Source organism: Rhamphochromis longiceps, linkage group LG9 (genome assembly GCF_057381845.1).
Source record: "Rhamphochromis longiceps isolate RC_006_pf linkage group LG9, R_longiceps_female_GT1.1, whole genome shotgun sequence".
Lineage (NCBI taxonomy): Eukaryota > Metazoa > Chordata > Actinopteri > Cichliformes > Cichlidae > Rhamphochromis > Rhamphochromis longiceps.
Genome location: NC_140565.1, coordinates 34,311,045 through 34,328,149, shown reverse-complemented (window position 1 = coordinate 34,328,149; position 17,105 = coordinate 34,311,045). Strand labels below are relative to the sequence as shown.

At 41.5% G+C, this 17,105-nt stretch overlaps 3 protein-coding genes across 3 annotated transcripts in view; 2 read left to right on the top strand and 1 right to left on the bottom strand.

The window, feature by feature from the left end:
• Nucleotides 1–12,326, bottom strand: part of LOC146662743 (uncharacterized) — a 36,702-nt gene extending 24,376 nt beyond the window's left edge. Inside the window, exons 1-3 of the mRNA XM_085419408.1 lie at nucleotides 12,187–12,326; nucleotides 4,437–4,532; nucleotides 1,193–2,209 (exon numbers count right to left, since the gene is read on the bottom strand). Of these exons, the coding sequence (XP_085275534.1) occupies nucleotides 1,193–2,209; nucleotides 4,437–4,454 (1,035 nt within the window). The 5' untranslated portion in view covers nucleotides 4,455–4,532; nucleotides 12,187–12,326. The remainder of the gene's footprint in view (nucleotides 1–1,192; nucleotides 2,210–4,436; nucleotides 4,533–12,186) is intronic.
• On the top strand, nucleotides 8,618–10,037 carry LOC146662745 (uncharacterized). The gene has a single exon (XM_085417916.1). It carries the CDS (start codon nucleotides 8,739–8,741, stop codon nucleotides 10,035–10,037), a length of 1,299 nt encoding a protein of 432 aa, XP_085274042.1. The 5' UTR covers nucleotides 8,618–8,738.
• LOC146662744 (uncharacterized) lies at nucleotides 10,022–12,180 on the top strand. The gene is made up of 2 exons (XM_085419407.1): nucleotides 10,022–10,116; nucleotides 10,342–12,180. The coding sequence occupies exons 1-2, from the start codon at nucleotides 10,045–10,047 to the stop codon at nucleotides 10,858–10,860; spliced, it is 591 nt and encodes a 196-aa protein (XP_085275533.1). The 5' UTR covers nucleotides 10,022–10,044; the 3' UTR covers nucleotides 10,861–12,180.
• Nucleotides 12,327–17,105: the final 4,779 nt, after the last annotated feature.

Here is a 17,105-nt window from a genome sequence, read left to right as displayed (position 1 = left end):
CCTACTGTGAAGCATGGGGGTGGAAACATCATGCTATGGGGCTGTTTTTCTGCCAAGGGGACAGGACGACTGATCCGTGTTAAGGACAGAATGAATGGGGCCATGTATCGTGAGATTTTGAGCCAAAACCTCCTTCCATCAGTGAGAACTTTGAAGATGAAACGAGGCTGGGTCTTCCAACATGACAATGATCCAAAATACACCGCCCGGGCAACAAAGGAGTGGCTCCGTAAGAAGCATTTGAAAGTCCTGGAGTGGCCTAGCCAGTCTCCAGACCTCAACCCCATAGAAAATCTGTGGCGGGAGTTGAAAGTCCGTGTTGCTCGGCGACAGCCCCAAAACATCACTGCTCTCGAGAAGATCTGCATGGAGGAATGGGCCAAAATACCAGCTACTGTGTGTGCAAACCTGGTAAAGACCTATAGTAAACATTTGACCTCTGTTATTGCCAACAAAGGTTATGTTACAAAGTATTGAGTTGTATTTTTGTTATTGACCAAATACTTATTTTCCACCCTGATTTACGAATAAATTCTTTACAAATCCTACCATGTGGATTCATGGATTTTTTTTTTCACATTCTGTCTCTCACAGTTGAAGTGTACCTCTGGTGCAAATTACTGACCTCTGTCATCATTTTAGGTGGGGGAACTTGCACAATCAGTGGCTGACTAAATACTTTTTTGCCCCACTGTATGCGCCCTATGATCCAGTGCGCCTTATGTGTGTGTTAAATACAGTAATGGCACACATAACTGAGACTGCGCCTTTTAGTACAGTGCGTCTTATGGTCGTGAAAATACGGTAGTTCATTTAATATACAAACAATCATATCTAAACAACAAGTTACATCATATTCTTCACAAGTACATATGAAAAGTTCCAATCCAATCGGTCTCACTCCCAATTTGAAGCAAAAATAATTGTTTTTAGTTAGTAAAGAACATAATAAGTCATCTAACACTGACCAGATTGTAGCAGTCATAAATTTGGAAGAAAGGGTAGAAAAGTAATTATTTAGTGTTTTTATGATCATGGAAGAAAAAAATAATAACTGAAACTAAAATCTGATGAACCTCACAACACTAACTTTAACTGCAGTAGAATAACTAACATGCTAAAACAAATTTAAAGAGCAGAGTTGTTCCAAACAGTCAGGCTTAAAATACAAGATAAAAATATAAATACATACCTCACAGTAACTGCACTTATAGAGTTTCCTTCTGGTGTGGATCTGCTGGTGCCCTTTCAGAGAATGTGGTGCTTTAAAAGTCTTCTCACACAGGTCACATTTATAAGGTCTCTCTTCAGTGTGGGTAAATGTGTGGTGATGTAACTGTGTGGCTGTTGTAAAGACTTTCTCACACTGATCACAGCAGTAAACATCCTGTCCAGTGTGAATCCGCAGGTGTCTTTTTAGGTAACTTATACTACTAAAGGTTTTACCACACTTGTCACAGCTATTCGCCTTAATTCCAGAGTGGGTATCTTGATGACGTCGTAAGTTGCAACTGCGAGCAAACGTTTTACCACACTGATCACAGCTGTGTGCTTTAACTCCAGTGTGGATCAGTTGATGCATTTTTAAGCTTCTAGGATGGGCAAAAGATTTTCCACACAAGTCACAAATGTATGGTTTAACTCCACTGTGGATCAGTTGGTGTGTTTTTAAGTTGTCAGCCTGAGAAAAAGATTTTCCACACAAGTCACAGTAGTGTGCTTTAAATCCACTGTGGACGAGTTGGTGTTTTCTTAAGGTTCCAGCCCGGGTAAAATACTTTCCACACAAGTTACATCTGTGTGCTTTAACTCCACTGTGGATGAGTTGGTGTATTCTTAAGGTTCCAGCCTGGGTAAAATACTTTCCACACAAGTTACATCTGTGTGCTTTAACTCCACTGTGGATGAGTTGGTGTGCATTTAAGTGACTAGGCTGGGTAAAAGACTTTCCACACTCATCACAGCAGTATGCTTTAACTCCACTGTGGATGAGTTGGTGTATTCTTAAGGTTCCAGCCTGGGCAAAAGACTTTCCACACAAGTCACAGCTGTGTGCTTTAACTCCACTGTGGACGAGTTGGTGTGTTTTAAAGTTTCCAAGATGGGTAAAATACTTCCCACACTCATCACAGGTGTATTTTTTCTGCCCCTTTTTTCGGTGAGGTTTGTCGGCCTCCTGAGAGCGCTGACTTCTCGCTCCATGTTGGTCCTGCAGTGACAGAGATACAAACAGAGGCAGTGATTAAAATGCAGTCGTGGAACAAACTGAAACTGACTCCATTAGTGGAATCAAAGACGTCAACAAACACGTTGTAGGTCTGTTATCACCACATTCTGGAGATAATATCACATTACAAAGAAGTGCTACAATGGGAGTTGTAAGGAAAATGACATAATAAAAGAAGTACTGATCACTGGAGAAAATGACTGTATGAAAAATTGTGAGTTAGCTGATGATATTGTGTGCTGATAAAAACTCTGCCATTGCTGGTCCCAAGGCCATATGAGAAAGGAGGAGGGTTGGGCATGGGGTTAGCAACCCCGCCTTTTAAAACCTCGATTGCTACGGAAAGAGCAAACAAATCTCATCATCGATTGAACCAGGGCGAAGATGATCGGCAACCCTTGATGACAGCAGTGGAGGAAAGCCCTCAGGTCGTTACCTGCTCGATGGTCGATCAAATTTCGACCCAGAAGAAACTACCCGTTATGGAATATGGAATGTACAGACTCCGTTACAAACTGGTAAATTGGCCCAGCTTTAACATGAATACGACTCGTACCTCCCACCATTCATGGGACCCCATTGATGAATGTAGTTTGGCGAAGTCGGTTCAGGACCAGGTGGACGAAGACCTGGCACCCTCCATGGAGCTTTTTCCAGTCGATATCGGACAAATCTGTGTTACCGAAGTCAAGACAATGATCTGAGTCCTCAAGAGTGGAAAGGCCCCTGGCTTGGATGAGGCCCTCCCCGAAATGTTGAAGCACGGTGGACCCCAGTTGGAATTCGCTCTTACATGACTCCTAAACGCCAGCTGGTCAACATCGCGTGTACCTGATGAGACCAAAGGCGTCATCAAACTTCCGAAGAAAGGCGATTTGGGAGAATGTAACAACTGGTGGGGCATCACGCTACTGTCAGTACCCGGGAAGTTACTTTGCCTCGTTCTTTCGAATTGGGATTGATATACCTTTAGTAGTCCCACAAGGGGAAATTTCATGATGCGCAGTGGACGATGAGCAGGCTGGAGTGGCCGGTCCTGTGTCGAGCAAATCTTCACTCTCCGCACGATCATTGAACAAACATTGGAATACCAAAGGAAGAGTTCTATCAATTCCATCGATTTCAAGAAGGCTATCCTACGTCACTATGGAGTCCCCCAGCAGTTTGTATATGCCCTTCATGGTCTCTATGCCAACTCCCGCTGCTGCATCCAGACGGCTGATGGCTGAGAAGATTTCTTTGAGATGAATAGTGGCATGGTAAAGTGCTTTGGGTGCCTTGAAAAGCGCTATATAAATCCAATCCATTATTATTATTATTATTAATACTGGCATGCGTACTATCACCTTTCCTCTTCCTTTTATCAAGTGACTTCATCATGCGACGATCAGCTGACCAAGCTAGTATCGGTGTCCCCTGGAAAAAAGGGCGTAATCTCATCGACTTGGACTTTTTTCCAGGCAACATCACCCTGTTGGGCTCGGCTCAGTAAGACCTCCAAGAGTCAACTGCAGCTCTGCAGAGGGAGACCATGAAAGTAGGTTTAAGAATCAGTGCCAAGAAGACCAAGGTACTCCGAGTTGGCTATGCACATGCACTAGTTCCTGTCATGATCAACCAACAACGTGCTGAAGAGGTGGAGAATTTCATGTATCTGGTCAGCATCATCTCAAATGACGGGATCTCTGATCAAGATGTCAACATCAAAGCAGAGAAGGCGGCCGGTGTTCTCTGATGTCTCCAACCTATTTGGAAATTGACCTCCCTGAATGCTAGGCTCAAGATCAAACTATTCAACTCTATCATCTTCCGACTGGCACTCAACAAATGCGATCACTCGAAGCCTGAATATGCTTCAACAACGTGGTCTGCGGTGAATCATGAGAATTTCCTATTGGGACCAGAAGATGAACGAAGAGGTCTCACAAAGAGCAGGCACCCACCCTCTAGCTGATGTTGTTGGTGAAAGGCGCTTCCACTTTGGGGGCCTTATTCATCGTCTACCGCCTTATTGCTCGGCCTAAGTGCTAAGTAAGCAAGTGCTGATAAAATATGGTCTTTGTATTTTCTTGTAACTTCTAAGGTTTTTGTTTGTGAATGTAGATTCTGTGTGTATAGAGGAGCCCAGGATGGAAAAGATAAAGCTGCTGTTAACAACCAGCTGTGCACACAACTTCAGCAACAGTGTAACTGTGATCATTTTTCTCACCTTTTGTGTTGAAGTCATTGTTTCCTCTCTAGTGGCTGAGCTGAATCCAAAGGGCTGAAATTGTTCCTCTGCTTCTCCACCAGACTTGTTATTTAGCTGGGACATAAAATGTATAGATATGTAATTTATCCCTGACAAATAGAAGCAGAGCAAATAAACAGTACACTGCTCAGTGACAACAATAATTATGAAGCTTTAAGGTGAAACCCCAGAAACAACTATCCTACTTTTCGGGAATAAGATGCATTAAGCGAAACAAAACAGACTAGTTTATCCCAAGGACAAAACTTTCAATGGGAGCATGATCAGTTACTGAAATATTACCAATGGAGGACCCGACAATTTGACTCACCAGAGAGCGAGACACCAGAAAGTAAAGTGAGGATGGGAAAAGAAAGTATAGTCTCTTTCTTGAGGATACAGAAGTCTTCGTATATCCAACAAGCTCAGCTCCTCTGACACAACGTCCAAAGCAGCATCTACAGGGTGCTTATTTGGTCTAAGACGAGAGGATTAATCAAAAAACACATCCCTGACCTGGTTAAAATCCCCACCAATTACAATATTTATATTTCCAATATTCCGCACTGTGCTACACACTTCATGAAAAAATTGTGGTTGAGGAGAATTGGGGGCATATATGTTGACCAATGTCACTTTCTGCCCCTGTAGACATGCATCCAAGACCACCCATCTACTCTCCAGATCCGTATAATGATTGAGTACTTGAAAATCCAAATTTCTTCTAATCAATATAACCACGCCTCTTTTCCTACTGGAAAATGCACTAAGGTAAACTTGGGACACCCAGTCTCTTTTCAACTTTAATGATTCCACCCCATCAAGATGTATCTCTTGAATCAAAGCTATGTCTGTCTTTTACAGTTTCAAATATGTGAGGATTTTAATAGCATTATGACACTCCACGACACTATTTTACATAATTCCATGAAACCACGTGAGCCAAAGTATTTTTGGTGTTCCAAAAGAATTCCAGTTGATTGGTTCAGCAGCCCGTCACTATCACATCAACTGCACATTTGAGCTGTTATGATGTCGGGGCAGCATGGGTGCAAGCATCTTTTTCTGCTGATGCCCACGATGCCACTCTGTGGTATGGCCCATGTCTCCCGTATCAAAAACCACCATTGCACCACAGTAAATGCTGCGCATCATGTTGTCAGCTTTAATAATAATAATAATAATAATAATAATAATAATAATAATAATAATAATAGATTGCATTTATATAGCGCATTTCGGGACCCCTCAAAGCGCTTTACAATACCACTATTCATTTACTCCCACATTCATACACTGGTGAAGGCGAGCTACAGTTGTAGCCACAGCTGCCCTGGGGCAGACTGACTGGCTTTACTGTATCTTAGCCAGTGAAACTGGTCAAGCCACTCTCTTTGAATTGTATACACTTGCCCCACTTTTACTGTCAGCGGGCTCTGGCTCGGAGTCGATCATATGTGGCTCATTATCTAATGCTGTCTCCGAAACAGTGTTAAACATAACCTCAGAGGTTGATGGCTCACTGTCAGAGCACTGGCTATGAATTTCGGATGGATCAGGCCTCAACTTCATGACAAATTTATTAATCTTTCTTAAAAGATTTTCTCATTACCCACAGCTACATCTACTTCTATCAGGCCTAGGCCACTCACCTCCCTCTCTCCGCCTGCACCTACAGGAATATCTGGAACACAGTCAATAAAAGAGGTCCCACCCTTGACTATCTCTGATTGGTTTAGACCATGATATGGGCATAATGTGTGTCTGTTGTTAACCACACAGAGACTTTCAGACTGGGTTTTTTTTCTTTCTTGAACGGCTAATCGCACCAGCGTGACGCAAGATTTTTTTTGGTTGCACCATTGAGAAATTAGGTCACGACCTCCAGTGCCCTATTCTAAGGATATTATGTGTTTCCTCAGGGATTAATAATTACATTTATTTAAGTTATATCTATTTTCAATGGTGAGCATTTTCAGCAGTCATACATATATGTGAATATGTCACGCAACACATTACTTGTCAAAAAACTGTGTGTGTTAACTGTGTGTGAAGACCAGTGTTGGGAAGGTTACTCTTAAAATGTATTCCATTACGTTACTCAATGACAGAAACATATTCTGAATACTTTGGATTGCTTAATACATTATCATGCTTTTTACAACTATGTGAATGTACTATTGCTGTGTGATTTATTACTGTTACTGAAGGTCCGCGACTCCGAACTGTAGTAAAGGGACCTCTGGCTAATACGTCGGGTTCGTGTCGGGCTCGTAGCCGAAAAATAGCTTTACTTTGTTGTGTGGGTCAACTTTTCTTGCGAGAGACAGAGAGAGGCGTTGAAAGGCTGCTCCAATGGAACTTATTGTTTTCGGAGGAAAACACGAACACGGCGTACAGTCGAGTCTTAATAGCTTACTTACAACTGGGCTCATCAGACTCTCTTTTTGGCTGCAGTGGTTATTATTATATTTACATGCTTCCAGCTCCCGTTTCTGCTCGATGACAGCTTGTACTTTATGACTTTCCTTTTTCTCCCTCCTCTTGCTCACAGACCCATAACGTGTATGGCAGTCCATTCTCCCTGCAGCACGGACTACACTGCCTATGATGCTACATTCTTTGCCTCTGCCTGTAGCATTCTGCCTATTAGCTTAGCATAACAACAACAACAAAAAGGCGCTCTCTCACCCAGGAAACACACAGTCGCAGAGAGAGAGAGAGAGCGTCGCCCTGTAACCATGGCAACCGTAACGCTGCCGCCTGGAACAACAGCACGTAGCTGTCAAACAAAACCCAAACAGGCCTGACCCGCGACAATATGAAACAGGAAAGTACCGCAGTGCAATCCATTTATTTCAACAAAGTAACTGTATTCTAAATACCACCTTTTTAAACGGTAACTGTAACAGAATACAGTTACTCATATTTTGTATTTTAAATACATAACGGCGGTACATGTATTCCGTTACTCCCCAACACTGCTGAAGACACATTTGATATTTCTCCTAGTATTTAGGTATGAACACAAAGGCGATAGGCAGATAGCAAAGATGAAAATCCGCTCAAGGAGACTTCAAAGTTACGTAGATTATACTGTAGAAATATGAACAGGTAGAAACGGGTAAAGTGATCGTTTTTTATCGGATTCGGTCGTGGAAGAGATTGTTCAAGCCATGTTTCCGAAGTAACAAAGAGCTGATGGATGGCCTGGATTGCAGCCATTCGAAGACCAAATATAACGTCCCAGAACACTCCAAGCATTTCCACAAAGGTAAGTCTTCTGTTGTAGTTATTACGTAATTTATCATAACATAATTGTTGATGTAGGTTACAAATAAGTCTTCATTTGAATTGAATTTGTTGGGCTATGCTACTTTCACTGTGGCTTTGCGGGCTAATGTTTGTTGTGTTTTGTAGGAAAACCAGCCTACAAAATGCAGGAATGCGATCCAGACTGGCGCCCTCTATCAACCTGGGTCAGACCGAGTTTAAATCTGCTACCATAGCCAGATTTGATCGGTTAAGAGAGAGAGCGATATCAAAACAGCCATGAAAAGTCCTGCATATATGTGCCCACGTGTTGTACTGAAGCAAGCAAGTGATGAATAACTGTTTTCCAGTAAGTTGTTTTTTTTGTTGCATTGTTGATTTGTTTTTCACCGAAGCAGCTAATAAAGCACCATTGAATACAATTTTGCCTCTTTCTTATAAGATTCTATAATAGAATGAAACAATAATGCCAGTTATAAACAAAGATAATAACTGAATGAATTACGATTACATTTTATTTCTATTAGATCTGAAAATGTTGTGTAACACTACAACCTGAAACAACAATTAGATTGCGTTGGCCTGTACAGGAGATAAAGGACAAAAATGTAACAACAGCTGTGAAATGGAATAGTCCAAATCACCAAAGTAAACTGGACCTGGGCTTGTTGCAGGGATCTGAAGTCACTAAACATTTTGTGAGTGTATGCACTCACACTTAGGACCAGTGATGCCGGTAACGCGTTGCTTAGTAACGCGTTACTCCGAATATGACCCCTTTTTCAGTAACGACTAATCTAACGCGTTACTATTTCCATAACAGTAGTCAGATTAAAGTTACTTGTCCAAACCACTGTGCGTTACTATTTTTTTTTAAGCAAAAAGATTTGGTTTTTTCTTTTCGTCTCAGCGGATGACAAACGCATACGTGTCGTGAAACGTCACATAAGCGACAGGTCACGTTTCCCGCTCACAAGCAGCCAGCGACGTAAAAAAGTGTAAACAACAATGGAGGGAGAGAGATGTTCGTTCTTTAGCTGGAAATATGGTCACTATTTTGAGTTTCTGTCAACTAAAGATTTAAATATTAAGGTTCGTTGTACACTCTGTGTTGGCGAAAAAGTGTTATCTACCTTCAAAAACACTACGTCAAACTTAAAGAAACATTTGGAGTCGCAGCACAGCACAGTCAAACTCACAGAGAGAGTCCCACCAAGTGGTCCGAAGCAGAGAGCCGTGACTTCCGCAGAAGGTCCTACACCCCCCAAACAACAAAAGTTGGACTTTGGTGCAAAACCAGTAAGTGATGAAGAATTGAAGAAGTTGGTCGCGCAGTATATTGTAGAAGAAATGCTACCTATAAACACTGTTGACTCGCCCTCGTTTCGTGCCATAATAAAAAAGATCCCTACTTCTGTTAATGCCGAGCTGCCTCACCGAACGACTTTTACTTCTTACTTGGAGAAGGAGTTTACAGAAATGGAGAGAAATTTGAAGGCCACACTGAATGAGATTGACTTTGTTTCAACTACCGCGGATATTTGGACTGCTAACAACAGAAGCTATATGGGAGTAACGCTCCACTGGATCAGTAGAACCACATTAGAGCGTCACAAGGTTGCATTAGCATGTAGGCGAATTCGTGGTAGACACACGTATGATGTCATTGGTACAGAAATCGAAAACATCCACTCCTCTTATGGATTACTCAACAAAGTAGTTGCAACAGTTACTGATAATGGATCCAACTTTGTTAAGGCGTTTCAAGTTTATCATCCTGTCACGGAGTCCGATGATGAGACGGAGGAGGAAGAGTCCAGCCCCAAAGACGATGATGTCACTTTTTCTGATCTGTCAGAAATCCTCTCGGCTGAGAATGAAAGTGATGGTCAGCTGTCTCTTCCCCCGCACCGCAGGTGTGCTTCGCACACCATCAACATAATTTGCACACGTGATGTGGAGAAACATTTAACAACCAATGCAGAGAGCAGGGCTGTGTATAGGAGCAGCACAGCAAAATGCACAGCTCTTTGGACCAAATCGAGTAGATCTACACTTGCATCAGAAACAGTGGAAGAAATCAGCAAAAGAAAGCTCCTAATACCAACATCCACAAGGTGGAATTCCTTTTTTGATGCTGTAAAGAGAATTGCAGAAATCCCCATGGGTGAGCTGAATACTCTGTGCACAAAGCTAGGACTGAAGTGCTTCAAAGATCAAGAATACCAGTTCCTGCATGAGTACTGCATGGCCATGAAACCTCTGACTGCAGCACTGGACATATGGAACTTTACTACCAACACTTGAAGTTCTGATGCAGAAGACCCAGGCTGTGAAAGATGACCTCTCCAGGATGACTGCAGGCCTTCCAGATGCCATTGTACAGGTACGCTCTATCTTGAAATTAGTCAGATTTTTTGCTTCATACAATTCACAAACATGGAACAGAATATTAATTATCATTGAAAAATAAGATTAAAACAATTAAAATGTTTACAAGTAACCTAAAACAAAATTAATCCATAATACTGATCTCATATTAGGCATGGTTTGCAAATAATTCAATAACATAATAAATTGTAGGCATAAAAATATCAATTATGTTTTTTAGGCTATTCAGACTCGTTTCGCCGGTGTGCTGGATGACAAAGATGCCCTTCTTGCAGCTGCCAGTTGTCCAAAATTCAAACTCCGATGGCTGAGAGATGCAGGAAGGAGGGAGCGAGTAAAACAGCTTCTGACAGCAGAGTGTTGCACCACTGCTCCTCTGGCAAAAAACCCTGCCAGTGTGCCCAGTGCTACTACATCTAGCAGCCAAGGTGAGATGGACTTTTTCACTTTTGAGGCAGAGCCAGAGGAGGAGACCTATTCTGCAGAAAAAGAAGTCATGGACTACCTGATGTCAGGCTATGACCTTCAGATTCTGCATAAATTTTCAAGCATAAAGACAATTTTTTTAAAGTATAACACTCCAACCCCATCAAGTGCTCCTGTGGAGCGACTTTTTAGTCTGGGAGGTTTGGTGCTCACGCCTAAAAGAAATCGACTTTCTGACAAAAGGTTTGAGAAGCTTCTGTTAATGAGGTACAACCACTGGTTTACTCGCTCCACTCTACTGTTTCCCCCATAACATGCGATGACAACATATACTGAAAAAACAGAGAATGGGGAATCCAATTTAAATAACTATTTACAAGTAATTGAATTAAGTTTATCAAAGTCACTTAATAAACTTATTAAAGTTTTCAAGTTGATTAACTTAAAACAATTACCTGCAAGGAAGTAAGGCAATTTAAGTTGGACCTGCAGTCTCTTTTTTTTTTTTCATAAGATTAGTCCAAAGTTACAAAAGCGGACAATAGTGCTTACATGTGGATGGTATAAAAAGTATCTTAAGGGAAGTCAAGAAAGACTCTTTGTTTGTTTGTTTGTTTGTTTTTTTATAAAAAGTATTTATGTTAAGTGAAGTAACAAGACTGTCTTTATTTTCATACAAACAAGTATTTCTGTCAGGAAAAAAGTTTTAAGTTCAACTTCAAATGTCAGGAGATATATTGTTGACATTACTGTTAAAATACACTTCCAATAAAGTGAGTATTGGCAAAATCGGTTGTTTTTATGTTGAGGCAGTGGGGAGTGTTATTGGCAGCTTCTGAAAGTAACTAATAAAGTAACTAGTAATCTAACTTAGTTACTTTAAAAAATAAAGTAATCAGTAAAGTAACTAAGTTACTTTTGGAAGGAGTAATCAGTAGTCCGTAATATATTACTTTTTCAAAGTAACTGTGGCAACACTGCTTAGGACCATATAATAATAAATATGTGCGTGATGAAAGCTGGGCAGCACGCTAACGTCCTTACTCCACTCTGTATGCTTGTATGGGTCTGACCCTTTCACTCCTTTGATTTTTCCTCGTTCTTTGTTTTGCCTTTTCGTCAAGTCTGCCTTTGTACGGACCTGCCGTGTTCTCCGTCGTGTTGTAGATGACTGATTTTGGGGCAAATAAAATCCAAGTAGACATTAAAACCGCAGAATTAATGATTACTGGTGCTGGAAATGCAATACCACTCGTAACTACAATGCAATGCACGAAAGTCACGTGGTCTGTCAATCTCTATTCACTCAGCTTTCGCTGTGAGTTCTATGCTAGCTGAGCGTTAGCATGCCGTCTGTGCAAATGCTTGCAAAGAGCTAAAGTTGTGTTAGCAGCGTTATGTGTTGTTTCTATCCTGGAGGACGTTTCCCGTCTACCATCGCGCTCTCGTTCTTTAGTTCAATAACAACTAGTAATGCCAATGTCCACGCTGTAGACTGCGCCACCATTTTTCAACACACGAACTGAAAACAGCTGAATACAGCGCGAGTGTAAGAAAAGACAGGGGGTAGACGGGCAGACTAACAATTCCAAGGAATTAGACTAAATGATCTCAGTTTCCATCCCTACTAAACACTTACCTTTAGATGAGCCCACAAACAGAGAGAACTTCCGTGATGGAGCCGAAGTCAACAGACTGACACAACTATCGATAAAAACAATGCTAGTGGGATAGCCTTACTCTTCTTCTTAGTCTTCTTTTAAGTGTAATGGCATTTTGCAAAAGTGCATTACCGCCACCTACTGGACTGGAATGTGGATCAGGAACTGGAAAAAAACGCATCCATTCTAATCACAAATTTCAACAGCTGACCACAGACCTGAGACAGTTTTTCTGGCTGTTTTTCTAATGTAAAATATCTTTAGCTTCTCAAAATTTGCCATTAACGTCTTCCTCTCCTGGACATGTGCCTGGCATTCTAACAGTGCATGCTTAACAGATTCAATTTCTTTGCAGTATCAGAATCAGAATCAGAATCAGAATACTTTATTGATCCCTGGGGGAAATTATTTTTTGTTACAGTGCTCCATTTTAAACCAACATTAAGACAAGACAGACAATATGCTAACTAAGAATAGTACAATATATACATATATATACATACATACATACATACATAAGTCACTTATAAATAAATATTTGGAAAAGAAACATGTGTAGTTGTAGCAGCAAACAGTGTGTTAAGTGGATGCGTTGTAAGCACTAAGGGTAGGTTTTGATTATCGATTTATCGATTGAAATCGATTCTTGCTTGGATAATGTCATATCGATTCATTAAAATCCTGAATTGATTTTTTAAATATAAATTTATTTTGCCCGAAAAGCCAGAATCTCAGTTTAAACCTCACAAAATTTCAACAACCACCAAACAGCTAAAACAGTAAATGAGAGCAGGAACATGGATTCTGCACAAAGACGTAAACATAAAGCGCGGACCCGCCGATGCATCAGAATCAGTAAAATGTCCCCTTTCTCACATGGACACGGACCCGCCGTCGGGGCTGAAGCCGACAGATCGCTGACCTCTAGTTAGCACACATTGCCGTTTGGTACTTGTCTGTTTCTTCTCTCTGGTACCTACCCACCCTCTTCCAGTGACCATATTTCTGAATGTTTTATGAATGCTGATATTCCAGTTATCCTGCCACATTCTTGGGACTCTGTATAATTATAATACTTAACTTCAGCTTTGTTTAATGTATCTGCAAATCAAGAGATTATGATTTGAATGACTGTCTTGCCAATACATCTATATCCTCATCCTCATTCCTTCAGGTTGGTAATTACATGCAATATGTTTCTAATTATTCAAATCACATATCTGTTGCTGTCTACATAGAGAGAAAGTCATACTTAAAAGAAATTCCTTAACTAATTAACTATTACATTTGCACTCAGTAACCTTCCTGTTCTATAGATTTATAACCAGAATACAACCAACTGGGGAGCAGGTTGACTCTTGAGTTGTTCTAAATGACAAATATTCTTTCAGACTGATGGAAGCATAGTAGGAGCTAGTGTGCATTTATAAATGCCACTGTATCGATACAATTTCTAGAGCAACCTCAACCTCCAAGCAGTTGTAGCTACCTCCATGGCCATATAATACTCGGCAACAGTGGACAACCTGTAGTTGCCAAAACAGTTAGCAATTTGTAGCAGTGCTGCACACCGAAGGCAACCACAGAGTCAGGGAAACTGATGGAGCTGTTTATGTTAGAACAATCACACACAAGACTTAGACTTAGAGATTTTGTGAGGCATACAGCAACATGCGCCAAACCCAGAAAAACATCTCTGGATTAAAAAAAGTGCAATTTGAAATGTTTAGGACCTACTTAGCAGAAAGCAAGTGCATCTTACCTAAGAGTGTATATAAATATGCAATTTTGAGCAATTCTCCTACATGACTCTCAACAGGAGGGATGCATCTATGATAAACAACGCATTTAACACCTATGGATTTATTAACTACTAAAAAAATGTGCTAGATGTGAAATGTACATAAAGAACAACCCTCAGAGTCAGGACAGACCCAAAAGGGGAACGATACCCCGATCAAAAGAACCGTTCAAACATTTAAACATGGATTTTTGTAAAAAAGTACACATAAATGGGGGTCTATTTATGAATCAGGTCATCTAACACCTAACAAAACATCTGGGAATAAATGTGAAACGCAGCTGTTCTTATAACCTACAATCAGCAGGCATAGTAGAAAGACACAATGGCACTTTAGAATAGAATAGAATAGCCTTTATTGTCATTGTACAGAGTACAACGAAATTGGAGTGCCACTCCCTTGGTGCAAGTTTCAATAATAAATATAAATGTAAAATATAAAAAGTACAAAAAAAAACAATCGTAAGTACTCAAACAATAGTATGTACAATATATACAGGATAGCAGCATTAATATGATGACAGTATGAATAGCAGCATAATATAATGACAGTGACGGTATGGAATAGGTTTAAAATCCAAGTATAGGACAAAATCATTTGGAGACAGGAAGGAACTGGTTTGAGTGCCTACTTTTACATGAGAATAACTACATTTGAGATTGTGTATAGTTGACCATATAGACTACCTGAACTAAACTGAGACCATTCTCTAGGGATGGCGAGGATGAAGAAGCAAATTTAGTCCAGTTTAAAAAAAGATGTAGTTAAAGATATCTGTAATTATCTCATGTAATCCCCCTACAGGACCTAGGGGACTCCACTAATCCAGTGAAGCCTGAAGATTGGGTAAGCATCAAGGCCATAAAAAGCAAGACACGGTCGAGCCCCAGGTGGTAGGGACCGTATCAGGTATTGCTAAAAACAAACAACAAAACAACAACAAAAAAAGACAAAACCCAAAGCAGTTATATTAATGGATTGGATTTATATAGCGCTTTTCAAGGCACCCAAACCGCTTTACAATGCCACTATTCATTCACTCACTGGTGGAGGCAAGCTACGGTTGTAGCCTGGGGCAGACTGACAGAATCAGAATCAGAAACTTTATTGTCATTGTCACGAGAACAACGAAATGAAGAATGGTCCCCGATCATTGCATCATCCCTAGCAATATCAAAATATAAATAAAACAATAAAATTCAATAAATAAAATAGATAGAATACTTAAAATACTAATAATTGTACACCAACTGCTGCACCTCCACCCACCAGTCTGTCAAGCTAATCAAGTTTGCAGATGACACCACCGTTATCGGACTCATCTCGGACGGGGATGAGTCTGCCTACAGGAGGGAGGTTGAACGTCTGGTGTCCTGGTGCAGCCACAACAACCTGGTGCTGAATGCCCAGAAGACAGTGGAGATTATTGTGGACTTCAGGAAGCACACAGCTCCACTCCCCCCCATCATCCTGACTGACACCCCCATCACCTCTGTGGACTCGTTCCGCTTCCTGGGTACCACCATCACCCAGGACCTGAAGTGGGAGCCCACCATCACCTCCGTCATCAAGAAAGCCCAGCAGAGGATGTACTTCCTGAGGCAGCTGAAGAAATTCAACCTGCCAACACGGACGATGATGCAATTCTACACTGCAATCATCGAGTCCATCCTCACCTCCTCCATCACCGTGTGGTACGCTGGAGCCACTATCAGGGACAAACAGAGACTGCAGCGTGTTGTGCGCTCTGCTGAGAAGGTGATTGGCTGCAGACTCCCATCTCTGCAGGACCTGTACACCTCCAGGACACTGCGGCGTGTAGCTCGGATCTCAGCTGACCCTTCTCACCCTGGACACAGTCTGTTTGACCTGCTCCCCTCAGGCAGGAGGCTCCGGTCCATTCGCACCAGAACCTCTCGCCATAAGAACAGTTTCTTCCCCTCTGCTGTTGGACACATGAACAATAACCATATGACTGTCCCCACCACTAACACATGACCCTACGCTGTGTCACTGCATCATTCCATGTTTGGCACTGATCACCACCTGCACTCATGTATATATCATGTATATATCTATCCACTTAGCACTTTTAATTCTTATTCTTATTTTTATATTTTTATGACAGTATGTTTGCACTGAAGCACCGCAGCAATTTCCTAATGTTGTAAACCTGCTCAACATTTGGCAATAAAACCCTTTCTGATTCTGATTCTGATTCTGATAAGATGTAACAGTAAAACATTCACATACATTCCCACACACATGCTTCAGACCGTGCATAGATTAACACAAGAGTGGCGTGATGAACATTTTTTTTGTAGTATTCAGATGTGTTATTGCAGTTGGATAACAGCTGTGTTTGAGTCTATTAGTCCTTGCTCTGATTGCCCTGTACCGTTTGCCTGAGGGCAACAGTTCGAACAGGGAGTGGCCAGGATGTGAGGTGTCTTTTATGATGTTTTGGGCCTTTTTAAAACAGTGGGCGTTGTGTAGAACTTCCAGTGTGGGGAGAGGGCAGCCAGTGATCTTTTGGGCGGTGTTAATGATCCCTTGGAGTGCTTTCCTCTGAGCCCCTGTGCAGCTAGTGTACCAGATGCATATGCAGTAAGTTAGAACACTCTCAATGGTGGCTCTGTAGAAGGACACCAGCAGTCTCTGTGTGATGTTATTCCTCCTGAGAATTCTCTGGAAGTACAGTCTCTGTTGGGCCTTTTCCAGCAGCTCGGAGGTGTTCACACTCCAGGAAAGGTTCTCCTCTATATTGACTCCCAGGAAGCGGAAGCTTGCCACCCTTTCTACACAGTCCCCATTTATGAATAGTGGTTGGATCTCTGCCTTTTTCCTTCTGAAGTCTATTATGAGTTCTTTGGTTTTTGAAGTGTTGAGGAGGAGGTTATTGGCCTTACACCATGACGTCAGCTGCTCCACCTCGTCTCTGTACGTAGACTCGTCTCCCTTGGAAATGAGCCCCACCACTGTGGTGTCATCTGCAAATTTCACAAAGATGTTGCTGTGGTGGCGAGGAGTGCAGTCGTGTGTGTAGAGAGAGTAGAGCAGTGGACTGAGCACACAGCCCTGGGGTGAGCCAGTGC

Bases quoted from the DNA above. Each gene is read 5' to 3' on its own strand.
- LOC146662744 (XM_085419407.1), top strand. From the start codon at position 10,045: ATGCAGAAGACCCAGGCTGTGAAAGATGACCTCTCCAGGATGACTGCA. The intron at 10,117-10,341 runs GTACGCTCTATC...TATGTTTTTTAG, and splicing joins TTCCAGATGCCATTGTACAG to GCTATTCAGACTCGTTTCGC.
- LOC146662745 (XM_085417916.1), top strand. From the start codon at position 8,739: ATGGAGGGAGAGAGATGTTCGTTCTTTAGCTGGAAATATGGTCACTAT.